Source organism: Phoca vitulina, unplaced genomic scaffold, assembly GCF_004348235.1.
Source record: "Phoca vitulina isolate PV1807 unplaced genomic scaffold, GSC_HSeal_1.0 scaffold58, whole genome shotgun sequence".
Classification (NCBI taxonomy): Eukaryota; Metazoa; Chordata; class Mammalia; order Carnivora; family Phocidae; genus Phoca; species Phoca vitulina.
The window spans coordinates 6902993-6930094 of record NW_022589761.1 but is presented as its reverse complement, the minus strand read 5'-3'; the positions used below and the strand labels follow the sequence as shown (position 1 = coordinate 6930094).

General features: G+C 38.7%; 1 protein-coding gene across 1 annotated transcript in view; it reads right to left on the bottom strand.

Moving 5' to 3' along the window:
• LOC116623212 (zinc finger protein 808-like) overlaps positions 1 to 27102 on the bottom strand; it is a 100935-nt gene that overhangs the window by 30396 nt on the left and 43437 nt on the right. The window contains exons 6-9 of the mRNA XM_032390152.1: positions 25198 to 25207; positions 23747 to 23873; positions 22129 to 22221; positions 14951 to 16305 (exon numbers count right to left, since the gene is read on the bottom strand). Of these exons, the coding sequence (XP_032246043.1) occupies positions 14951 to 16305; positions 22129 to 22221; positions 23747 to 23873; positions 25198 to 25207 (1585 nt within the window). The remainder of the gene's footprint in view (positions 1 to 14950; positions 16306 to 22128; positions 22222 to 23746; positions 23874 to 25197; positions 25208 to 27102) is intronic.

Sequence of the window (27102 nt, the reverse complement as noted above, 5' to 3'; positions counted from 1 at the left end):
TCCACTCTTTTGTCAAGTCCTATAAGTATCCTTATGATCCTTGCTTTAAATTTTCCATCAGGTATGTTACTTATATCTGTTTCACAATAAAAAATGGCGTTGTCCTATTTTTTATTTGGGACAAATTCCTGTGTCTTCTCATTTTGTCTAAGTCTCTGTACCTGTTTCTGTGTGTTAGGAAGGTCTACTACATCTCTTGTTCTTGAGGGCAGTGGGTTCATGAAGAAGAGGTACTATATTCCCTTTCCATGTAGTGTCCCCTGTCCCTCTGGACCTGGTACTTCTGGGAGTGTCTCCAATGTGTGCTGCATGCACTCCGCTGTTGTGTCCTGGCCACTTTATCCTTCAGGTCAGTCATCTGCAGAGACTCTCTTTGCCTGTTGTGGGCAGTGTTTGGTCCCTGACCTGAATGTGGTACATTTTATTTTTTTATGTTTATTTTTTTTATTATTATTATTATTTTTTTTTTTTTAAAGATTTTATTTCTTTATTTGACAGAGAGAGAGAGCACAAACAGGGGGAGTGGCAGGCAGAGGCAGAGAGAGAAGCAGGCTCCCCGCAGAGCAAAGGAAGCCCGATGCGGGACTCGATCCCAGGACCCCAGGACCATGACCTGAGCCGAAGGCAGTCGCTTAACCAACTGAGCCACCCAGGCGCCCTTATGTTTATTTTTTTTAAAGATTTTATTTATTTATTTGACAGAGAGAGAGAGTGAGCACAAGCAGGGAGAGTGGCAGGCAGAGGGAGAGGGAGAAGCAGACTCCCCACTGAGCAGGGAGCCCGATGCAGGGGCTCGATCCCAGGACCCTGGGATTATGACCCGAGCCGAAGGCAGACGCTTAACTGACTGAGCCACCCAGGCGCCCTGAATGTGGTTCATTTTAACTAGGTGTGCTCTGGTCTGCTTGTGAAATGAGACCTATCACTGCCATCATGGGAAATGAGGCCTCACAAAACTCCCAGGTCAAGAGACATGGTATTGAGCCAGTCTTCTGGGGAAGGGGGCATGCCAAGCTGGGACTGAGGACAGTGTGACTGGGAAGGGTGCAGGGAGGTGGGGTTTGGTGTAAGCAGTTAGGTAGTGAGTATGGGTGCCTGGGTGGTTTCCTTAGGTGGCCCTGTGCTTATGCTGACCGATGGCTGAGGGAAATGATGCCTGACAATTCCTTTCTTCCCAGAGAGCTCTCTGTGAACACTGCCTCTCTGGGACGCTCCAAGATGAGCAGTAACCTCCCCACCGGGTACCCCAGGAGCTCTTCAGATTGCTGTTTCCATGCTCTATGTCTGTGGGCTGTGTGCCTTACCTTTCCCCCAAGAACAGCCCCAGTGCCCTTCAAGCTCTCCTAGAGCCAAGCATGCCGGTCTTTAAAACTCCAGGCATTAAGCCCCACTGGTTGCAAGAACTCATGAAATTTGGGCCTTCTCGGGGCGCCTGGGTGGCTCAGTTGTTAAGCGTCTGCCTTCGGCTCAGGTCATGATCCCAGGGTCCTGGAATCGAGCCCCACATTGGGCTCCCTGCTCAGCGGGAAGCCTGCTTCTCCCTCCCCCACAACCCCTGCTTGTGTTCCCTCTCTCGCTGTGTCTCTCTCTGTCAAATAAATAAATAAAATCTTAAAAAAAAAAAAAGAAATTTGGGTCCTCTCGCTTTCCAAACCAATTGCTGTGGGGATTCATTTTTCCTGTGCATTCCCCTGTGTGTTAGCCTCTCTTTCACCCTTCTCTGCAACCATGGATCCCTTGCTGCTGCCGCGACCACGATCTGTTTCTTTCCCAAGCTGTGTCTCCATACTTCCTTCTTCAGTGTGGCCTCTTCTCTGCCTTTAGTTGTGGAGTTTTTTCTGCCAGTCTTCAGATCGATTTCTGGGGTATTTAGGATGATATGATAGTTATGTAGTTGTATTTGTGAGCCTAGGGTCCTCCTATTCCACCACCATCTTTCCCTTCTTATCCACTCTTTTAATTTCCTTGTCCCACCCCATTTCTGCCTTAAAACCTTCCTATTTCCTATAGCTCCCTAGAGCTCCTTTCTGCTTGCTAGATGGGATGCTGCCAGCTTCAGGAATCATGGAATAAAACCAATAGACCTTCAAATTTACTCAGTTGAATTTTGTTTTTTAACAACACACACATATATAATTATAGATATGTGTATATACTTGGGTTAGTATATACAAATATATTCTTTACTTTTGTCTGCTGAGAGGGCCTGGAAGCAATGACATCCCAGGGAAAATGAGCAATCTCTGTGTCCAGATCTTGGCTTCTAATACCATTCTAAAATGAAAGGAATAATAGCTCTTGGAGAAATGGCTGATTCTAGGACTGGGCAGAGAATATACAAAATAAGCCTGGAATATATTGTAGTACCAGCAAGTAAAGGAAGTACTCAAAAACAAGATGATGGAACTTTGTCAAAGGGCCACAGGAGCCAACTGAAAGAGCTCACAATAGCCAAAGCTGGAACAATTTGAGAAAAAAAAATAGTATAGTATAAAATAAATACCCATGAGTCCATCCTGATATAAATAAATGATTGAGTAAATAAATAGATGGGAGTTGGGGTGCCTGGCTGGCTCAGTCAGTAGAGCATGTGACCCTTGATCTCAGGGTTGTGAATTCAAGCCCCACAGGAGGCGTAGAAATTACTTTTTTAAACAATGAGAAAAAAAAAATAGATGAGAGAATAGATAAATCTCCCATATAGAAGAATTCTAGATAATTTGTAGATTACCCCCTCTGCAGGTAGTTGGAGCATTACTTCCTACACACTAAGTGTGGGCTGTACATAGTGACTTTCTTCCATAGAGTAAAGTACAGGAAGGGGAAAAAGTAAATTTACAGTGGAGAAACCTGGCAAACACTTCCTCAGCTAGGTGTTTAAGGCTAACATCATCAGTGATAAGTTATGTTGATAGCATACCTTTGATATGATGTTTTGAGAATGGTAGTTGTGATCTTTCTCCAAAAAAATCCAAACCCCCAGTCTAACTAGGAGGAAAACATTAAACAATCCCAACTTTAGTGACATTCTATAAAATGTCAGTACTTCTCAAAACTGTCATGGACATCAAAAACAAGGACACTCAGAGAAACTGTCACAATCTTGAGGACCATAAGGAGACAGGATGACTAAATGTATGTATCCTGGATGGGATTCTGGAACAGAAGAAGGACATTAGGTAAAAACTAAAGAAAATTGACCGGAGTATGGGGCTTTAGTTAATCATGTATCAATATTGATTCATTAGTTGTGATAATGTACCATAGTAATGTAAGATGTTAAGAAAAGGGGAAACTGGGTGCTCATTATTTGGAAACTGAACTATTTTTGTAACTCTTCTGTAAATCTAAAACCATTCTAAAAGAAAAAGATTGTTGAAAACAAAGTCTGAGGCTATAAAAGAATTAATTTAATCATTTTAATTTTAAATCTTTAATTGTAATTTAATTGTAAATCTTAATTTTAATTAAGAACAAGTGAAAAGTTAGATTTATTATAATGACACCAGAGTATTTCAAGGATCCCAATAGCAGAAAGTGGCTAGACCTCAGGAATTTGGAACAAAGCCTTTAAAACTCAATTAAGCCTCTAAATCTCCCACCATACCTCAGTTCCCCACTCCCTGAAATATTAAAAAAGAAAACATATGCATAAAACCAGATTAATCTCCAAAAGAGCAGACTGGGCTTTTTTTTATTCTGAAAGCTTAATCCGATTTTATGCATTCTTTTTCCTTCCTGAGAAAATGGAGACAGTGGCAGAGATGATAGAAAAATCAAGCTGGGGCACCTGGGTGACTCAGTCAGTTAAGCATCTATCTGCCTTTGGCTCAGGTCGTGATCCTAGAGTCCTGGGATTAAGCCACCCTGAGTTGGGCTCTCTGCTCAGCAGGGAGTCTGCTTCTCCCTCCGCCTTTCCTGCTACTTGTGCTCTCTTGTGCTCTCCCTCTCTCAAATAAATAAATAAATAAATAAATAAAATCTTCTAAAAAAATCAAGCTCAGAGTTGCTCCTAGAACTCTATTCAAAAGAAAAGAAATGGAAAACACGAGAGAAAATGATATGTAAAAGGCAGCTCCAGAAATTCTAATGTCTGATAGAAATTCTAGAAGGAGAAACCAATAATAATGAAGAAGAGGGAATTTGAAGCAAAAAAAAAAAAGACAAGGAGAGAAATTTTCTTGAAGGTGAAAAAAAGACACATTTTCAAATAAGACTTGTAAAAAGCTAAACTTTAGCTCTATTTGCCAGGCTAGTTTTAAGAATGTTATATATATTGGGGCGCCTAGGTGGCTCAGTCATGAAGCGTCTGCCTTCTGCTCAGGTTATGGTCCCAGGGTCCTGGGATCGAGCCCCGCATCGGGCACCCTGCTCCGCGGGAGGCCTGCTTCTCCCTCTCCCACTCCCCCTGCTTGTGTTCCCTCTCTCGCTCTGTCTCTGTCAAATAAATAAATAAATAAATAAAATCTTAAAAAAAAAAAGAATGTTATATGTATTAATTATTCCTCATAACAGCCCCATTTGTGTGTGCTGTTTTGATTCTCATGTGACAGACACAGAGGCAGAGAGAGGTGAAGTAGCTTGCACAACATCATAGAGTAAGTAAAGGAGGAGGCAGAATGCAAACACATTCTCTTTGTTAGTAAAACTTTTTATTTTGAAATAATTTCACCCTACGGAAAGTTGCAAGAATGCCACAAAGAATTCCTACCCTTCATGTAGATTCTGCAATTGCTAACATTTACTACATTTGTTTTATGATTTTTTTTTTTTTCTGAACAGTTGTTATTTGGAAAAGTCAGTTGCATACATAGGCTCCTTTACCCCTAAATGTTTCAATATATACATTCTCTTTTGTAATCGCAGGACAATGATCAAAATTGGAAAATTAGACTGATATAATACTTTTGTTCGATCTATAAACCTTATTCATATTTCACAATTGTTCCAATAAAGCTTTTATAGAAATTTTTTTCTGGTCCAGGGTCATCCATTACATTTAATTGTCCTGTCTCTTTAGTCTCCTTTCATCTGAAACAATTCCTCAAACTTTGTCTTTCTTGATCTTGACTTTCTTGAACAGAAAAGGCCAGTTGTTCTGTACAATATTGCTGAATTTGCATTTTTCTGTGATTTCCTTATGATTAGATTCTGATTATGCCATCTGGCAGGAATAGAACAGGAGTTGCTCTGTTCTTCTTAGTGCCTTATAACCTGTCAAAAAGGAGACAGCAGACCAAAAATGGAGTCATTTGTGCTAAAACCCATGTCAGCAGACCAAGACTTAATGCCTAACCTAACTGCAGTTTCAACTCCCAGGAATTGCTGATCTATATCACTGTGTAAATCAGTTCTACTAGCTAGCTAATTATTTGTTTATTTTTTTCCTGCTTTTGGCTTGAGGGAGTATGGTCAAATTGTCTTTCAAATGTTGCTTAGGTTAGGGGCACCTAGCTGGCTCAGTCAGTACAGCGTGTGACTATTGAATTTGGGGTCACAATTTTGAAATTGTGTAGACCTATGTTGGGTATAGAGCTTACTTTAAAAAAAGTTGCTTGGTTTTTTCCCTTGTAGTGTGGGGAAATACCTTTTCCTGCTTATATTCCAACTTAGGGTCTTTATTTGTCTAAATATCTAAAATATTAACATGGTCCCCAAAGTAAAAAATATCCAGAAAGGTATATTGGAGAAGTGTCACTTCCCCACCCCTTCATGGACTAAAATTTCCTATATTTTTGGGTCTATTTATAGACTTTCTGTTCTATTCCACTGATCGGTTCATGCATGAGTACCACATCATTTTGATTATAGGGACTTTTTAGTATTTTTAAATATCTGGTAGGACTAGGACCCCTTTGTAGCTTTTCTTTTTCAGTGTTAACCTGGCTATTCTTGCATAAAACCTGTACTGCTCCCACTATATATACTTCAGATGAAAAGACCGACTGAATTGTCCCCCTGTGGTAATTCTCCTTCCCAGTATCTTTTCATGACCCTTATCAGAATCTGAACTTTTCTTAATTAGGGACACACTGATTGTCTGTTTCCCAGATTTTCTTGGAGATTGGGGATCTTGTCTTCAATATTCACTAACATATTGTCAAAGGCTAGAGCATTCCATGGCACACTGTAGGGATGCATTAAACACAAGCACTTTGTACACATTTTTTTCATTAGCTATTCTGGTGGGTGCATACTCATCACATTCTGGTTTTAATTTTTGCATTTTCTTAATAATGAACTTGAACAAATTTGGTTATCTTTTTTGGCCATTTGGATATCATTTTTTTGAAGTGTTTGAGTTTCTTTCCCATTTCCTATTTGGTTGTCTGTCATTTATTGATCTGTAGGGGTTCTTTATATATTCTGGTTGACTCTTTGGTCAAATATACATATATTTATTTAATATATATAATATATATTATAATATATCTAATACATTAATTTACATTTTTGTTTATATACATGTTATATATATTTTATATTAACATATATTGTATTATATTTATATATAATATAAAATATAGTCTCTCTGTGGCTTCTTTTCACTTTCTTAATGGTGTCTTTTGATGAAAATAGATTCTTAAATTTAATACAGTAAAATTTAGGGGCGCCTGGGTGGCTCAGTTGGTTAAGCGTCCAAATCTTGATTTCGGCTCAGGTCATGATCTCAGAGTTGTGAGATCAAGCCCTGCATTGGACTCCACGTTTGGTGTGGAGCCTGCTTAAGATTCTCTCATTCCCTCTCTCCCCCCCCCCCACTCATGTGTGCATGTGCTCTCTCTCCCTCTCTAAAAAAATAAAAATAAAAAAACAGTATAGTAAAATTTACAATTTTTCTCCAAATGGTTAGTTCCTTTTTTGTTCTGTTTAAGAAATCTTTGCTATCTGGGGCGTCTGGGTGGCTCAGTCATTAAGCGTCTGCCTTCGGCTCAGGTCATGATCCCAGGGTCTTGGGATTGAGCCCCACATTGGGCTGCCTGCTCAGCAGGAAGCCTCCTTCTTCTTCTCCCACTCCCCCTGCTTGTGTTCCCTCTCTTGCTGTCTCTCTGTCTCTCCGTCAAAATAAATAAAATCTTAAAAAGTAAAAAATAACTCTCAAAAAAAAAAAAAAGAAACCTTTGCTATCTCAAGCCTAGAAAGATATTCTGTGTTTTCTTCTAAAGCCTTTGCTTTACTTTTTATAAGTAGATTACTAATGCATCTGGAATTTATATGTGTGTAGTGTGAGGTAAGAGCCAAGATTAATTTTTTATCAATATGGATATACAACTGACCCAGTGCTATTTATTGAAAAGATTGCTATGTTGTAACCATATTGCAGAGTAACCTTTGTCATAAATCAAATGACCACGTATATGTAAGTCTATTTCAGGGCTGTTTATTTTGTTCCATTGTCTACTTGTTCATTCTTGTACTAATACCATAATGCCTTAATGACCAAAGTACTATTTATCACACTAACAAATTGAAGGAGAAAAACATTATATCGATGTGAAGTAGCATCTGATAATATTCAGCAGGCATTTCTTTTTTTTTTTTTTTAAAGATTTTATTTATTTATTTGACAGAGAGAGAGACAGCGAGAGAGGGAACACAAGCAGGGGGAGTGGGAGAGGGAGAAGCAGGCTTCCCGCCGAGCAGGGAGCCCGATGTAGGGCTCGATCCCAGGACCCTGAGATCATGACTTGAGCCGAAGGCAGTCGCTTAACCAACTGAGCCACCCAGGCGCCCCTCAGCAGGCATTTCTAATAAAAAAGTTAGTTAGGGACTAAAGGAAACAATTGAGCCACAACAAAGTCTATTTACCTCAAACCTAGAACAAACATTACATTAAGTGGTTTCCATTAAATAGGTGAAAACAACTAGATGCCTGCTATCACCACTAATCCTAAATCTTATTCCGGAGATTCTTTCTATTAGATGATTAATAAAATAATCACTATAAATATTCAGAAAAAAACAATTATATCCATATACAGGTGACATAACTGAGTGCCTAGAAAACCAAGGGTCTAGTAAAAAACTAAAAAGATTATTAGATAATAATGAAAGGTATGATTGCCTCCATTAAAAAATTTTTTTTATTTTAATATGACAGTATCACCATAAATACAGCTGTAAGCCACAATCTGGGGAAGCTAAGTCCATCATTTATAATACTCGGTAAAGGATTATTATCTAGAATCCCACAATTCTCATATGAAAGTTTTTAATAAAAAGGAACATGGGCAAAGACATGAATTGGTAAATTATAGTGTTTAGCAATAAACAGATGTGCAAAGATACTCAACTCACTATAAAGCACATACCAGAAGTGGGAATATAAGGAAATAATACTTTATTGGTTGAAGGGGTTGGAAATTGGTGCCACAATGACATTCTCCACTTCTACAACAATTATCTAATGAGGTTGAAAATGAATATAATCTGTGACTGAGCAATCCCACTTTTTGATAAATACCTCAGAGAAACTCTTGTTTATGGATAGCAAGGAACACAGATATGCAATATTTTGCAGCAAGAAATTATATATAGTCTAATAAAGAATTAAGGGCTGGGGGTTTCTATTCTATTGAAATGCTCCATTTTATTATTTATTTATTTATTAAGATTTTACTTATTTGACACAGAGAGGAGAGAGCAAGCACAAGCAGGGGGAGTGGCAGGCAGATGGAGAGGGAGAAGCAGGCTCCCCGCTGAGCAAAGAACCCGATGTGGGGCTCAATTCCGGGGTCCTGGGTTCATGACCTGAGCCAAAGGCAGCCGCTTAACCAACTGAGCCACTCAGGCGCCCTGAAAAGCATCATTTTAAATTAAAGAAAAAGCAAGCAGCTGACTGGATAACATAATTTATTTATTTATTTTTTAAGATTTTATTTATTTTTTGACAGAGAGAGAGAGAGACAGCGAGAGAGGGAACACAAGCAGGGGCAGTGGGAGAGGGAGAAGCAGGCTTCCCGCCGAGCAGTGAGCCTGGCGCGGGGCTCGATCCCAGGACACTGGGATCATGACCTGAGCCAAAGGCAGACACTTAAAGACTGAGCCACCCAGGCGCCCCTGGATAACATAATTTAAATTGCTTTCCTTGCCATACAGATAACCATACACCTGTCATAATGCTGACATTTCCATCCTTAAAGCCACTCCTTCTGGTTATGGCAGTATCTTCCAAAGTAGAATCACATCTGCAGTAGGTTCTCTACAGTAGAGTTCTCTACAGTAAAGTACAGAAGAGCACAGGGAGTTCTATAAAGTCTGAGATACAGTGGATTAGATAAAATGAAACATTTTTTTGATAGTCTCTTGTTAGGCACTTGATGTGAATTTTCCCTGCCAGAAATATAGTATACAGAGCTCCCATGCTTGTTTGACCACAAAATTATTTTCTTCCATTTTCATTAAAGTATTAGTGTTTTGGGGCACCTGCCTGGTTCAGTTGGTAGAGCATGTGACTCTTGATCTCAGGGTTGTGAGTTCGAGCCCTACAGTGGTTGTGGAGATTGCGTAAAAAAAAAAATCTTAAAGTACTAATGTCTTGTGGAACATAACTTCCAGAAATTTTGAGTTAATGTACTGTCTCCAGAAGACCTCTGTTCACATGAAAATGATACCAGGCAGGAGAAACATACTGACTGATTAGTGAAAACTAATTTTGTTATACTACTTACTTTTTTGTGTGTTACATTTTTATATAAACATTGTATGTACTGTTTACAAATTTAAAATTTGAAATCATGAATGGGTCTATTATTCTAGACGAATGATTATTCAATGACACCTGCCCAATCTGAGCAAAATGGATTTGGAAGTACAAGTCTTAATGTATGACTAAAGTGACATAACAGAGGTTTGTAATAATATTCATTTTTATTTTGTGGAAGGTAATAATTTTTTTAAAAGATTTTATTTATTTATTTGACAGAGAGAGCACAAGCAGGGGGAGCAGCAGGCAGAGGGAGAGGGAAAAGCAGGCTCCTGCTGAACAAAGAGCCCGATATGGGACTCGATCCCAGGACCCTGGGATCATGACCAGAGCCGAAGGCAATGACTTAACCGACTGAGCCACCCAGGCTCCCTGAAGGTAATAATTTTTTGTTGAATGCCAACTTCTCATATCTGTTGTTGTTCACTCCTTTTTTAAAGCTGATGAAGCTAAGATAAATGAGAATAAGAAAAAAAACCTAAAACATATTGAGGTGAATAACTTTGAGGTGAATAATCAATAATTATTGAAGTGAATTTTTTCCAACATGGTTACATTGCTCAAGCTAAAATCTGATACCTAATTAAATCACAACAAATCAGGTCCCTGGGTATTCCTGGTATATTGTTGTATGTTTTATAATTGTTTTAGTAGACTGTTGAGTTCAATTATTGAACTTTATTTGGAATGTTTGTGTGTATTTTAAGTGATACTGGTCCAGATTTTGCTTTCTAAAGGCTATCCTCATTTACTTTTATTATTGGGATGTTTACCTTATAGAATGATCTAGCAAAATTTTGTTAGAGGTGGTACGCCTGAGTGGCTCAGTTGGTTAAGCATCTGCCTTCAGTTCAGGTTATGATCCTGGGGTCCTTGGGTGGAGCCCCCCATCAGGCTCCCTGCTCAGTGGGGGTCTGCTTCTCCCTCTCCCTCTGCCCTTCACCCACGTTTGTGTTCTCTCTCTCTCTCAAGTAAATAAAATCTTTTAAAAAAATTTTGTTAGAGGCTATCTATTCTTTAAAACTTTTTAGTGCCTGCAAAACTATAAAAAATCATAACCACAATATTTTCCTTTGCTTATAGATCTGTTCAGGTTTTGTTTAGTATCTTGAGTCAACTTTGATGATTTAGGTTTCTCTAGATAATTCATTCTCTGTATTTTTATACATATTGAAATATATGTATATAGTAATACATATAACTTTAAAATTTTTAATTCTCTTTGATATGTGGCTATGTCACCTTTCTCACATAAAAAGCTGTGTGTCTTTTTTTCCTTCATAACTGCCAGTTCTATACTAACGGCCTTTTCAAAGAGAACATCCTTGGATAAACTCTGTTTTATTAACTATTTCATTAATTTCTACTTTTATTGTATGAATTGCTTCCTGGTATTTAGCTTAGTTTTTTAAAAAATTTACTAAAAAAATTATTTTCTGGCTCAAGCTAATGTGGTTTTTTTCCCCCAATTTTTAAAATCAACTGCCTGTTACACAACGGGCACTGTAAGTGTGAGGACAGAGTGATAAACAAGACAAACAGTAATTCCTCAATCAAGTTTTCTGAATGCATTAAGGTCATTTCTCTTTTAAGATTTTATTTCAGAGAGAACAAGCAAATGCAAGCATGAGCGGGGGTGGGGGGAGCAGAGGGGGAAGCAGACACCCTGCTGAGCAGGGAGCCTGATTTGAGGCTCTATCCCAGGACCCTGAGCCCAAGGCAGACGCTTAACTGACTGAGCCTCCCAGGCACCCCGGTTATTAATTTCCTAACAGGTAGACCTTTGGTGATTTCCCACAAATTTTAACTTGTAGGCATCCCATTATCATTTATCACTAAGTGGTCTAAAATTTCAGATTTGATTTCTACTTAAGCTTTATTGTGGAAATTTTCAAATACATGCAAAGGTAGTAAGAATAGCACAGTGAACTCTATGTACCCATTATCCAGCTTCAACACTTATCCAGCAATATTTGCCAATCTTGTTTCATCTGTTCCTCCATCCCACCTTTTTTTCTGAAGTATTTTATTTTATTTTTTTAAAGATTTTATTTATTTGACAGAGAGAGAGAGCGAGAGCAGGAACACAAGCAGGGGGAGTGGGAGAGGGAGAAGCAGGCTTCCTGCTGAGCAGGGAGCCCGACGCGGGACTCGATCCCAGGACCCTGGGATCATGACCTGAGCTGAAGGCAGACGCCCAATGACTGAGCCACCCAGGCGCCCCTTTTCTTAAGTATTTTAAAGCAAATCATAGACATGATGTAATTTCACCCTTGAATACTTCAGTATGGATCTCTAATGTATAAGGACTTATACCCACATCTGCACCCCCACACCCATGCCATCATCATGCCTAAAAATGAACAATTGCTTAATATAATGTAATATCTATTCTAGGTTTATGTTTTCACGACAACCTAAAAATTTTTTTCATTTGTCTAAATCAGGATTGTATTGACTATATTTTATTTCTGTAAGCTTATGCTCTGGCATTTGGGGACTTGATCCTGGAGAGACTACCCTTCCCAGGGGTAGCAAATTCCTAGACAACAAACAATTTTTTTTTTTTAAGGGAGGGGAGGTGGGGACAGGGGGAGGGGGGATAGAGGGAGAGGGAGAGAATCTTAAGCAGGCTCCGTGCCCAGTGCAGAGCCAGACAAGGGGCTCAATTTCACAACCCTGAGATCATGACCTGAGCCAAAATCAAGAGCCAGATGCTTAACTGACTGATCCACCCAGGTGCCCCAAACAACTCTTCTGAGATCATGCCTTTGATTTACAAACCAACCAATCCAAATTCCCCAAGTGTTTCCTTTATCAAACTCTCACAAACCAAGCCAATATTCCTCCTGCCCAAATCACCCCAGGGCTGGGTAACCAGACAACTAGGGACCATCTCTATAACTCAGCCTGCCAAAATTATTAAAACTATCCAATCCCAGACTTTCTCAGTGTACTTACCAATGTCACCCATTCCTGGGGAAAACTTCAGTAAAGGCTCTGTGCCACACTCTGCCCTCTCCCACTTTCTGCGCCCAACAGAACTGGGTACTTTCCCATGTGGCTCTGCAGGCGTGCTGCACCTCCTGTTTTTAGAGATCTTTGAGTATAAACTTCTTCCTTCATGACAGTCATTTCCATGTCTGCATATCCTACCATATTTGATTAGAGTAAATCCTGGGTACATTTTAACACAAGGATCCCAAAATACTCCATACCCTGCATTTAATTGATAGGTCTCTTAAGTCTTTTAATTTGCAACATTGTTTTTATTTTGTCTTAACATATATTAGTTAAAAGACCATTTATTCTGTGAAATTTTGTACATTCTGTGTTTGGTTGTTTGCTTCCTTGTGTCATTAATTTGTTCCTTTATTCCCCAAGTTTCCTATAACCTGGTAATTAGATTTAGAGACTAAGTTATACATCTGGGTCAACATTTGGGGCAAGAACACTTAACAAATGATGCTACACTTAGCCATTGCATAACATCAAGATGCACACGGTCTGGCTGATGTAATTGAGATGTTAATGTAGATTAGTGGGTTCTGTCATTCTGCTCCATTAAAAGCTTACTATCAATCTTTTTTACCTAATGATCTTTGCATCCATCAATATCACCACCAAGATCCATTATTTCGTAGAAAGTGATTTTTTAAATTGTCATTCCTTTGACCTTTATTAGCTAGATTTCTCTAATAATAAAGAGCTGTTCTTCAACTTTTGGTTGTCTTAAATATAGGTAGTAAAGGAAAGACAAAATAAATGCTCCACTTTCCCCCTTTACTTATCAATAAGTGCCCTGATATACTTCACACCTGACCAGTGCATTTGGTCAGGGAAAAAAGGAAGCTATCAAAGGCTGTAGTGGTCATGACAAAAGGATATAGGAACCAATTTGAGGGGATTCCCACTGGCCAAAAATAGGACAGTATGATCATAAAAAGGCTACAATGTATTTTTAAAAATCAACACAAGAGTTGTAATACAAGTGATTTTTAATTTCCAAATAATTTCTTTTTACATTACTCTTTGTTGATTTTAAATTAAATTTAGACTGGGGCCAGAGAATGGAGATTATAGAATATCTGCTTTTTTTTTTTAAAGATTTTATTTATTCATGAGAGACAGAGAGAGAGGCAGAGGGAGAAGCAGGCTCCCCATGGAGCAGGGAGCCCAATGCGGGACTCCATCACAGGTCCCTGGGATCACGACCTGAGCCGAAGGCAGACACTTAACTGACTGAGCCACCCAGGTGCCCCAGAATATCTGCTTTTTTATGAACAAATTGTGAAAGAATTTCTATTTTAAAGAGTAAGTTATCTGAGGTTCAATAAGGGTGAGTGTTAGTGGAAGGCATTTCTTTATTTGTTGTACCCATAGTCTTTCATATGACTTTTCAAAGGAGTAATATTAATGATAATAATAAAACAAAATTTAGTGGCTTAAAACAATCATTTTATTATATCTCATGATCTTATGGGGTAGGAATTTGGGCAGGGGCTCAGTTGGTAGATTCGTCTATTTTATATGGCATCAACTGAAGTCAGTCTGGCATTCAGCTGCTGGCTGGTCTGGAGGATCCAACATTATTTTACTCAAATATCTGGTGTCTTGGTAGGCATGTGTGGAAGACTGGGCTAAGAAGGGTTCTTCCTTTCTATGTAGTCTTAGGGCTTCTCCATGTGGTCTCTTCAGCAGAGCAGCCAGACTTTTTAACAAAATTCAGGGCCTAAGCTTAAGAGAGCATTCCAAGAAATGAAGTAAAATCTACCAGTAAAGCCTGGGTCCAGAAACTGGCACAGCAGTACTTCTACTAGTCAAAGCAGTCACAGTCTGCCCAGCCTCAAGGGGAAGGGATGTAGATTCCAGCTCTTGACGGTGGGAGAGAAATGTCAAAGAATTTACAGCAATCTTTATTCTGCCACAGTATTATATTACCATTTTACAAATGAAAAAATTATAGCACAGAGCAGTTAAGCATCTTATCAACATAATACAAGTGGGAAAGTGACTGGACAGAGATGATGTGTCTCCCACATTTGTTACATTGATAGGATTAATTTTTAGAATAAATGTGAAGTTTATCAGGTTTAAGTGATGGTGGAATACATTAAGTTAACATATTCTTTTAATGATATAAAACCTCTCATGCCAAGTCAGTTCCCTGTATGAAGGAAGCAAAAGGGATTAATTACTACAGTCATAGAGTGTTCTACAAGACAGGATTGAAAAACTATCTTATATTTTTACATTATGAATTTTCAGATGATGGGTAAGGTGTGAATGTTGTCTAAAGGCCTTCTTACATTCTTTACATTCATAGGGTTTCTCACCAGAATGAATCCTCAGATGTTGAATAAGGGATGAATTAAGTCTAAAAGCCTTCCTACATTCCTTACATTCAAAAGGTTTCTCACCAGTATGAATACTCTGATGTAGAGTAAGTTTTTGGCGCAATCTAAAGGCCTTCCCACATTCCTTACATTTATAGGGTTTCTCACCAACATGAATACTCTGATGTTGTGTAAGTTGTGAGAGTAATCTAAAAGCCTTCCCGCATTCCTTGCAGTCATAGGGTTTAACACCAATATGGATACTTTGGTGTGAAATAAGTTGTGAGTAACGACTAAAGGCCTTCCAACATTCCTTACATTCATAAGGTTTCTCACCAGTGTGAATTCTGTGATGAAGAATAAGATGATAACCACGACTAAAGGTCTTTCCACATTCCTTACATTCATAGGGTTTCTCACCAGTATGAATTCTCTGGTGGAGTGTTAGTTGTTGTCTCACTCTAAAGGCCTTCCCACATTCCTTACATTCATAGGGTTTCTCACCAGTATGAAGTTTGTGATGTACTCTAAGGCCAGAGCCACACAAAAAGGCCTTCCCACATTCTTTACATTCGTAGAGTTTGTCAGCAATATTAAGCTTCTGATGTCGAGTAAGGTGTGCATACTGTCTAAAGGCCTTTCCACATTCTGTACATACATAGGGTTTCTCACCAGTATGAATCCTCTGATGGAGAGTAAGTTGTCCACGCACTCTGAAGGCCTTCCCACATTCTTTACATTCATAGGGCTTCTCACCAATATGAATTTTCTGATGTACTCTGAGGTCTGGGCCACATACGAAAGATTCTCCACATTCCTTACATTCATAGAGCTTTTCACCAGAATGAAGTCTCTGATGTCGAGTAAGATGTGCAGTCTGTCTAAAGGCCATTCCGCATTCCTTGCATTCATAGGGTTTCTCACCAGTATGAATTCTATGATGGAAAGTAAGCTGTTGGCGTACTCTAAAGGTTTTCCCACATTCTTTACATTCATAGGGTTTCTCCACAAAATGAAGTCTCTGGTGTGGAGTTAGAGATGTGCGTTTTTGGTAAGAGGGCACTTTTTGAGATGCAGTTTTCATTTGACTGAAATATCCCTCCTGTCCTTCAAATTTTCTTTTGGACTCCCAATCACTTTTTAAAATTAGGCCCTTAAGGCCATGGTTTTTAATTCTTTCCATTATCTTCCACTGGGGTGAGTTTATTTCATGAATGTCATTTTCCGAAGAGAACTTCTTGGTCTCATACCTGGTCTCTAAATCTAAAAGAAAGTAAGAGAGCAAACACACGGTTTCCTTTTTTTAAAAGAAGTAAAATTTCTACAGTAGAAATAAAAGACAACTAAAGTAATACTCAGTGAAATTCTAAATATCAGTTATACAGTTTGAAAAAAAAAGCATAAGGTAACACCAGGAAAAATGAAAGTTCATGTTAAGAAAGTGAGACTGGTGATTAGTAAACATTTTAAGGCAGTGGGTCTCAAACTGAGATGTAGAGTAGAATCACAGAGAACTTGTTCTAAATATTGATGTTTATTTTTTAAAGATGTATTTATTTGAGAGAGCACACACGTGCACATACGTGTGCGTGCACACCCACACACACACACCTACACACACACCCCCCATACACACATGCTCGAGCAGGGGGAGAGGGAGAGAGAGAATCCCAAGCAGACTCCCCTCTGAGCACAGAGCTTGACCCGGGGTTCGATCTCATGACCCTGAGAACATGACCTTAGTTGAACCAAGAGTTGGATGTTCAACCAACTGAGCCACCCAGGTGCCCCTAAATACTGAGGTTTAGATACCACCCAAACCACCTGGATCAGATTCTACAGTCCTGGCCAGTCCTGTATTTAATATTCTTCACACAATTCTGATGGAGATGAAAGGTTAAGAATTCATACTTAACTTTTTTCAATAATTTCTCTTTATTCTTAGACTAAAATAAAACTTGCTATGGTTAAAAGGCCTCTGCTTACCTGTAACACATCATCTCAGTCTGCTCTATCTCCCAAAATCTTCGGCCTGGGTTCTTTGCACTGCTGGCTACTTCTCATCCTGAGGTTGTTTTTTTTTTTTAAGATTTTATTTATTTATTTGACAGAGAGCACAACCAGGGGAAGCGGCAGGCAGAGGGAGAGGGAGAAGCAGGCTCCCCGCTGAGCAAGGAGCCCGATGTGGGGCTTGATCCCAGGACCCTGGGATCCTGACCTGAGCCAAAGGCAGACGCTTAACCAACTGAGCCACCCAGGTGCCCCTCATCCTGAGGTCTTAGGTTAAAAGTCACTTCCTTTAAGACTGACAACTGTCAGTATCTAAACCTATGTTCTTATATATGTATTGCATAGCAACATATGTCTGTGTTGAAATTATATATTTATAAATGTTTCCACTTGTTGCTCTCCTTTCCTTACCCCTAGACTTCTTTAATGGCAGAAACAATCTCTACTTTACTCTCCATTAAATAATACATTCAGGGGCACCTGGATGGCTCAGTTGGTTAAGCACCTGCCTTTGGACTAGGTCACGGTCTCAGGGTCCTGGGATCGAGCTCCATGTTAGACTCCCTGCTCAGTGAGGAGTCTGCTTCTCCTTCTCCCTCTGCCCCTCCCCCCGGTCATGCTCGCTCTCTCTCAAATAAATAAATAAAATCTTTAAAAAAAAAATAAATAATACATGCATAGCACAAGATGAGTTTCACTCATGGAATTCCCATGGTTCTATACTCATTCTTTTTTTTCTTAAGGTTATATACTTATTCTGAATATATTTCTGTCTTTAATCTCTCACATATTACACAATGATTAAATATTCCCTTTATTCATCCAAGCTAGTCCAGCTAAATATATAAATGGAAAATGGTGGTTATATACTCTTACATATCCCTTTCATTGCTTAAACCTCCTATCTATCTTCATATAGCTGTGAGCTACTTTTTCTTTTGTCTCCACATCACAATAAAAGTACTGAGGAGTTCTATTCATTAATCTCTCTTGAATTCTATTACTCATCCATTTTAAAATGCTCATCTGGTTTTGTTCCCTCATCTCTTTGCTCAGGTCTCCTTTCCATTCCTTTAGAGGCAAGGCTGTTCCTGTATTTCCTAGAAATGTGTGCCAGTGATTTTCCATACAGGAAAACATGTTTATACTTTACTGAAGTTCTTATGAAATCCTTAGCAAAAAAGAAAAGGAAAAAAAAAGATGCGATATGTAAGGAACTCACTAATAGGGACAAAGGGTCTTGCAGTCACTTGAGTGTGAAGAATCTGCTAACAAAGGTCATGTTGGATTTAGAGAGAAGATGGTAAACCAGTAGGAGAAATAGCCAGAGAAACATTTAAGTGCTGAATGAGTTACGTATGAGAGAGAAAAAGGAGGATGTTTTCAATTATTATATGGTCTGTATAAAAAGGTTGAAATAATATAGACAGTTTCTTTTTTTTTTAAATTTTTTTTTTTTTAGAGATTTTATTTATTTATTTGAGAGAGAGAGAGCATGAGAGGGGGGAGGGCCAGAGGGAGAAGCAGACTCCCTGCTAAGCAGGGAGCCTGATGCGGGATTCGATCCTGGAGTCCAGGATCATGACCTTGGCAGTCGCTTAACCAACTGAGCCACCCAGGCGCCCTAGACATTTTCTACTAAAGCTGGAAATAATAAAATTTTAAAAACCCAAAGCTAAATCCACTTGAAATTTTAGAAGTCTATATTAAATAACTTTTAGATCAATAGGGAAATAAATTCCAAACAGTATTTTTGTTTTTTAGAAAACAATGGTAATAATAATTTTAAAATCCACACTAAATTAGTATCTACAAAATATAAGCATAGTGCTTAGAAGAAAATTTAAAAACTTAAACACAGCGATAAACATGAGAGAAAAATCAATTAAAAATCAAAGAAATCAGAAAAAGAATAAAGTAAACTGAAGCAAAGCAGAAGAAATTAATTGGTATAAATGCAGAATTAGAAAACAGAAAAGAAGAACTAATACATAAAACAAAAACTTTCTTTTAAAAAACAAATCAGCAAAACAGATAAAGCATTAGTTAATACAAGGAAAATAGCAAGAAAGCACACAAGAAGTGACAAAGTGAAAATAACCATGAATACAGAGGATAGCTGAAAAAAAGATTACTGTGCCCATAAATTTTAAAACATAGCTAAAATGAGTAATTTTCTAGGAAAATACATTTACCAAAACTGGCCACAGAAGAGATACAATGCATAAACATTAATTTCCAAAGAGCAAATAGAGAATGTGGTCAGACTTACCATCTCCTTCTCCTAAAAAAGCTTTAAAGAACAGGCCATCCAAATTCTATTTAGACTGAGAACTAAGAAAAAGGAGGACTTCCGAGCTATTTTCATAAAGTAATATTGTACTAAATAAAGGTCACTAATAAAAACTACATACCAATTTTCTGAAAACTGATATAAAAATTCTAAGCATCTAATAAAACACCACATTGACCCAGTATTGTTTATTCAAAGAATTTTAGAGTGACCCAATATGGGGAAATCTATGAAAATAAATCAACATTTTTTTAAAGATTTATTTCTTTTATTTCTTTTTAAGATTTTATTTATTTATTTATTTATTTGAGAGTGAGAGAGCACAAGCAGGGGAAGAGCAGCAAGGAGCCCAGATGCGGGGCTGGAGCCCAGATGCGGGGCTGGATCCCAGGACCCCAAGACCACGACCCAAGCCGAAGGCAGACGCTTAACTGATTGAGCGTGCCCCTATTTATTTGAGAGAGAGACAGAGCTGGGAGAGGGGCTGAGGGAGAAAAGCAGACTCCCTGCTGAACAGGGAGTGCAATGCGATGCCGGTCTTGATCTCAAGACCCTGAGACCACGACCTGAGCCTTCTTTTTATTCCTCAAACATGCAAAGCTAACTTCCTCCTTAGGCCTTTTCTATTGGCTCAGAAGGCTCTTGCCCTAGAGAGCTTGAGCTCTTCATGGCTTGAGCCTTCATATCTCTCCTCAAAAAAGTCTTCCCTCATTTGTCTACTTTTCTATATGCATGTTATATACTTCACTAAGTTACTTAAAGGAAGAAAGAAACAAAGGAAGAAAAGAAAATGAAAGAAAAAAATGATCTTGTTTAAGATGTCTAACTTTGAGTCAACAGCTGTCATTTTGGCTAAATATTTCCTGATTAAACTGATATCATCTTATTCATCTGGAACCTCTGCATTTCATTGTTTTTTTCAGCATTAATAGTGGTAAATGTCATTTAATTATCTAAATGTGAAAAAGAAAATAAGTTAGGATTGGTATAAAAAGCGTGTCTTTCCTTCCTGTGGTAGACAGTGACTAAGAAGATATAACATTATAGACAGTGTGGGCACTGAAATGGCCTTGTTACAAAACAAGAACTCTTAGCCTAAAATGGGTCTCCTCAGTCAGACCTGAATGTACAGAGAGCAAAATACAAAATGACAACATATGTCTCTATATAAAGAATTTTGAGGAATTTTTTTTTAAGTAGGCTTCATGCCCAGCATGGAGCCCAACGTGGGGCTTGAACCCACCACCCTGAAATCAAGACCTGAGCTGAGATCAAGAGTCAGACGCTTAACCGACTAAGATACCCAGGTGCCCCTAGAATCTTTTTTTAAGAAGACATTCAAAGAGAAATGAAAACAGCACAGAGGCGGAAGCTAAACCAAGAGATCATTCTCCCCATACTCTATTAAACTCATGTTTCTTCCTGATATGAAGGTATATATATATATATACACACATAGGTATACACACACACACACACACACAGAAAAAAAGCAAAGAATGATATTCTGTGATCTAAGGATCTATCTTCTAGAGTAATTCATATGAAACTTTGATTGCTGATAAAACATTTATTATTACAATGTCAAGCATATTTTTCTTTATAGTCTTTTATTTCCCCAAAAAAGGTTTTTCAGACCATACCTAAAATAGCCTTTTAGCCCACACCATTTTCTCTTCCCTTACTCTTTTTACTTTACTTCATAGTACTCTATTAGCTGAAATTATATTTTCTATTTATTTACAGTTACTATGTGTCTCTTATTACAAGGTAAATTCCATGAGGACAGAAACTTTATTGGTTTTGTTTACCACTATATATATATATATTTTTAAGAACAGAGAGACACAGCGAGAGAGGGAACACAAGCAGGGGGAGTGGGAGAGGGAGAAGCAGGCTTCCCGCGGGGCAGGGAGCCCGATGCAGGGCTCGATCCCAGGACCCTGGGATCATGACCTGAGCCGAAGGCAGACGCTTAACGACTGAGCCACCCAGGCACCCTGTTTACTGCTATATTGATAGTGTCTAGCACTGTGCCCAGCCTAGAGATAGGTAGATAAGTCAGTCAGTCAGTCTACTTATCTACTATTTATAAATGCAAAAGAAAGCAGCTGAGTCAAAAAATATATAGAGAGTGGTTGTCAGTAGGGAACAAAGAGAGCACCTCTCCACCCATGCTCCCTTCAAAGGGGAGGAAAATTTGAAACAACAACAACAAAAGGGTGGTAAATGGGATAAAGAAATAGTTCTATTAGTATCCCTAACTAAGACCTTAATTTGCTCCTCAGGTCTTAGACCTTTTCTCTTCAGGCCTTGGACCTTTATATTTAAAATTTTTTAAGATCTTATTTTTAAGGGCACCTGGGTAGCTCAGTCAGTTAAGTGTCTGCCTTTGGCTCAGGTCATGATCCCGGAGTCCTGGGATCGATCCCCGCCCCCCTCCCCCCTCGGGGTCCCTGCTCAGCGGGGAGTCTGTTTCTCTCTCTGCCCCTCACCCCACTTGTGCTCTCTCTCTCTTACTCTCTCTCTCAAATAAATAGATAAAATCTTTAAAAAAAAGTTTTTATCTTTAAATAATCTCTATATCCAATGTGGGGCTTGAATTTACAAACATAACCAAGATCAAGATTTGCACCTCCACTGGCTGAGACAGCCAGGTGCCCCAGGCCTTCGACCTTTAAAGAGGACTCTGTAAACAACATCAGTAGAGTGTGCCTCTTCCCTAACTAATTGGGTGGTTTCCTCTGTGATGGCCTCCCCCTGCTCAAATGGCTCTCACTCACCTGGATATCGCCTCCTTCCTTTCCTCACAACTTTCCAGGGCTCTTTTCCTTGCTCCAATAAGGAAATCACGTCTGGCTTAGAAATGAAGCATCCTGATTAGAAGGAGGTGATATGGAAATAGAAAATAAATTCAAAATTACTTCGATTCAGTTTTGGTTAAATTTTTAATTAACTATAAGTCAAATGGGAATTGATAAAGCCTTTAGAACAAAGAAGGGCAAGATGGTTAAAAAATATTCACATTAGGGGCGCCTGGGTGGCTCAGTTGGTTAGGCGTCTGCCTTCGGCTCGGGTCATGATCCCAGGGTCCTGGGATCGAGCCCCACATCGGGCTCCCTGCTCAGCGGGAAAGCCTGCTTCTCCCTCCCGCACTCCCCCTGCTTGTGTTCCCTCTCTCGCTGTGTCTTCCTCTGTCAAATAAATAAATAAAATCTTAAAAAAACAATAAAATAAAAAATATTCACATTAAGGTTACATAATAAATAGATTTATATTCATACAAGTAATCCTTCTTGAGAGGCAGTAGTGGTTAAGAGCACAGACTGCCTGAGTTTAAATCCTGTCTCTGCCACATCTCAGTTGTAAGATGAGTAATAGCACCTATCATACACAATTGTTGTGACAGTTATATTAACATATATCCATATCTCAACATTGCCTAGAATATGTACTCAGCACTATATATACAGTTGACCCTTGAACTATGCGAGATTGAACTGCACAGATCCACATATATGTGGATTTTTTTGATACAGTATAGTACTGTAAAAGTATTTTCTCTTCTTTATGATTTTCTTGACATTTTTTCTTCTCTAGCTTACTTTATTATAAGAATACAGTATAATACATATAACATATAAAATATGTTAATCAACTGTTTATATTATCAGTAAAACTTCTGATCAACAGTAAGCTATTAGTAGTTAAGTTTTTGGGGAGTCAAAAGTTACATGCAACTTTTTGACTGTGTAGAGGCTTGGTGTCCCTAACCCCTATTTTGTTCAAGTGTTGAATGTATTTTATTAGCTATTATTTATTGTCATTGTTGTTTTGCCGAGAGGAAAACAAAAAGCTTCTGGAGGCATTTATTATTTCTTAGGATATTCACACAATGTTAAGTGCAAAGTTCTTGGATTTTTAACTTTCAATCATAAAAGTAGGTAAAAGTAAGTTTATTAACAAAAGGAATGAGTTCTCTTGAATTGTAAATAAATCCTGTTGATCCAACTTATCACTGCAGATATTATATGTTCTTTTGATAGATTAAAAACTGAGATATAGGGTCTGGCTATTTTCCTTACATGTATAACAACAAATAAAACACCTATAGCAATTCTGAGTTCATACACCAAGTGAAACCTGATTTCTATGACACAAGTAAGGCCAATTCAAATCCAGCCCTTTTTCATCATTAAGGAAGGCCGGAAGGCCACTTAAGGATGAGGAAGATGAATATGCTTAACTGAGGTATTCACTTCCAAACAAAGAAAGCTCAAACCATTCACTGAGAAAAGGGAGCAGAAATTTAGTTTCTTGAAAGATATTCCTAAAATTTCCAAAGAAAAAAGCAGATATTACAGTGAACAGGTCTAAATTACTAGAGGCAGAGAACCTTACCCAGTGAGACCAAGTTGCTGTAATTCTCCAACATTACATCTCTGTACAAGTCCCTCTGTTCCAAGTCCAGGTATTCCCACTCCTCCTGAGAGAAGACTATGGACACATCATTGAACATCACTGACCCCTGCAATGACAAACCATATAATACATTTGAGGTTAAAGAAAATTTGTTTTTAAGCTGGAAGAGATACTGGAGGACATGGACCATATGGCAAACCAAAAGGCTTAGGTAAAGGCTTAGGCTAGAAGCCTTTAACATAGTGAGTTAGGAGATGAGTGTGCCTGAAGCAGGATGCCTATGTGCTCTTGAAGAATCCTGCTGCTACAGGTGCAGTCACTTGAATACTCTGGTGTGTCTTGATCATCCCAACATGTCTGGGAAAGAAAAAAATCAGTTTTCCAATTAAATATTTTAGATAAGCCTCTGCCTGTTGTATGTCTCCCTCATAAATTCTCAAGAAATGTGAGTTCTTCCACCCTTTCCCCTTAAAGAACAGATTTTTTAAAAGTTTCCTTACAATATTTGTTAGAAAAGGATCTGAATATAGTTAAAGAATTTCTTCCAAGTTCATCATTGAATCAGATAATATTGTAAGCATTTTTCCATTTATGACAGATTCTTTAGTGAACTTTAAAAAAATTGTATAATAGTCTATGTGAGGGATATATGAGACTTAATCATTCTTCCATTTTGGTCTATACAAAATATTTAAGGTACTCCTGGGTTCTGAAGGTCCACAACTACTTATGTATCTGCACAATCTTCCTACTTGTTATCATTTTCCGTCTTTCACTGTATGCATTCCTTGTTCCTGACTTAGAGGATATGGACGTAGATTCTGGATACTGGTGATCCAGATTCACAAAGTTATCATTCTAGACCAGCATATCCTGTTCAACTACAAATGGAACCCTATTCCTAGTGTACAACTCTCAGGGATTCCCAGAAAAGATCCTTGATCTCTCTGCATGCAAGACCCAATAATATCTCTGCCCAGTCCTAAAAGTCTCACAAAACATGAGATTTCACCATATATTGAGGCTGAGGTCAACCAACAGCAAATCTTATCTTACATACTTGGAAAATTCAAATCCAGAAACACCCAGTTTCCCCATGAGTAGTCAAATGGGCCCATCTTCTTTCATCAACTCACAAGAGATGGTCAAACATCTCCCTCAAGTGATTTCATTTCTGCCCCACTACAGCCCTTAGCAGAAGACCGAGCACATATAGGAGATGCTGAATGATTTTTTTCAATAAATACATGAATAATAACTGGGGAAAAGAGGATTCATAGGATAGGTGTGCTAAATAGCCTCGTCCCTCACTGAATTTGGAGGACTGGGAGAAGATTCCTAGGCTCTGATAGGAAGTTTCAGGATAAAAAAATGTTCATAGGACATTAACATGAAAGTATTTTCAGAAGGAGAAAGAAACAGTAACTTACATGGGCCATGGTTTAGAAATTCAAGAACTGGTCAGTCCTCCTTGGGGTTTAGTTTTCTGGAGAAGCAGAGTTCATAGAGGCCAGAGCTGGGGGAGGAAAAGGAGGCCATAAGATCAGATAGGCCTCAGAACTCCCAAAATGGCTGGAGTCCATTTGTTCTTTCCCCTCCCTTGACTTCCCAACACACACACACACACACACACACACACGGAAATATGAGGGAGTCTGGACAAATCACATCCCTCCTCAGAAATTCCAGGGCTAGGGGCGCGTGGCTGGCTTAGTCAGTAGAGCGTGCAACTCTTGATCTTTGGGTTTTAAGTTTGAGCCCCACATTGCATGCACAGATTACTTAAAAAAGTAAAGTCTTAGAAAAAAAATTAAGAAGGAATTCCAGGGCTGATAAAGGGCCACATCATCTAAACAAGAATATCTTTCAAAGCCTCATAGGCCTGCTTGGATTCATCAGATACAAAGAGAGAAATTCATTAGAACCAACCCTGGCAGTCATTAACAACTGTCAAACTGCTGCACTGGCACCCCGCTGGCCTGCCAGCCTGCAGCCAGGACAGTAACTTCCAGAATTTTCTGGGCTCATTACTCTTTTCAATCAGAATCAACCGCACTGCTTTCCTGCATAACTTATTTGCCATTCTCTTTCTTACAACCTAGGCTGAAAAGGTGTGGATACATGCTCTCAACAGGTAGACAACACATACCTATTTATCAAAGACTTTCATACGATGGATATTTTGTATACATTAAGTGGATCCTCAGGATTGCTATGTAGTATATAATTACCTATGCGATGGACCAGAATATTCACAAAGTAAAACCACTTGCAGAAATTCAGTTAAGTAGCAAAGCTAAATTTGGAATCCTTATTTTTCTAACCAAAGTCAGCTCTCAATCAACTCTCTTGTCTCTGAAACCCAGAATCTCTTGTTCCATGAGCATGCATAACTCATTAAAAAAGCAGAAATAACACGTGAAACCCCCAAAGACATTTTTTTTTCAAGATTTTATTTAATTATTTGTCAGAGAGAGAAAGAGAGCACAAGCAGGGGGAGCAGCAGGCAGAGGAAGAAGCAGGCTTCCCGCTGAGCAAGGAGCCCGATGCGGGACTCGATCCTAGAACTCCGGGATCTTGACCTGAGCTGAAGGCAGATGCTTAACTCACTGAGCCCCCAGGCGTCCCCCCCAAAGGCATTAAATACTCTTTAAGAGTATTGATGCCCATATTAGCAAGTTTGTAAGGAAATGAATATTCTAACCTGCAGATTGTGTAAATTTAAAAGTATGTACAGACAGCACTTAAACCATGCACATCTTCTGACTCAGAAATTCTACTGTGGGGATTAATTCTACTCCATATATGTGCACAAGATATAAAAATGTGCTGACAGACATTAATCAAAATGGAAAAAAGCTGGAAGGAACCTAACTATCCTGCAGTAGGAAACAGATCAAATAAATTATAAAGCACCCACAGAGTGAAAAAGCTTGTCACTTAAAAAATGATAATACAGATCTTTAATTGGAAAGATGAAAATGTATTTACTACATATTGCTGAATGAAGAATGTAGGTAATAACAGTTGTGAGTACTGTGATCCTGTTATAGCAGGGCAAAAAGACTTACACGTGTGTGTGTATATATGTGTATATATTTATATTTATGTTCATATGTACATAGTAATCACTAAATACTAAGCTTTTAAAAATACATAAGGACTGGGGCGCCTGGGTGGCTCAGTTGTTAAGCGTCTGCCTTCGGCTCAGGTCATGATCCCAGGGTCCTGGGATTGAGCCCCGCATCGGACTCCCTGCTCGGTTGGTAGCCTGCTTCTCCCTCTCCCACTCCCCCTGCTTGTGTTCCCTCTCTCGCTGTGTCTCTCTCTGTCAA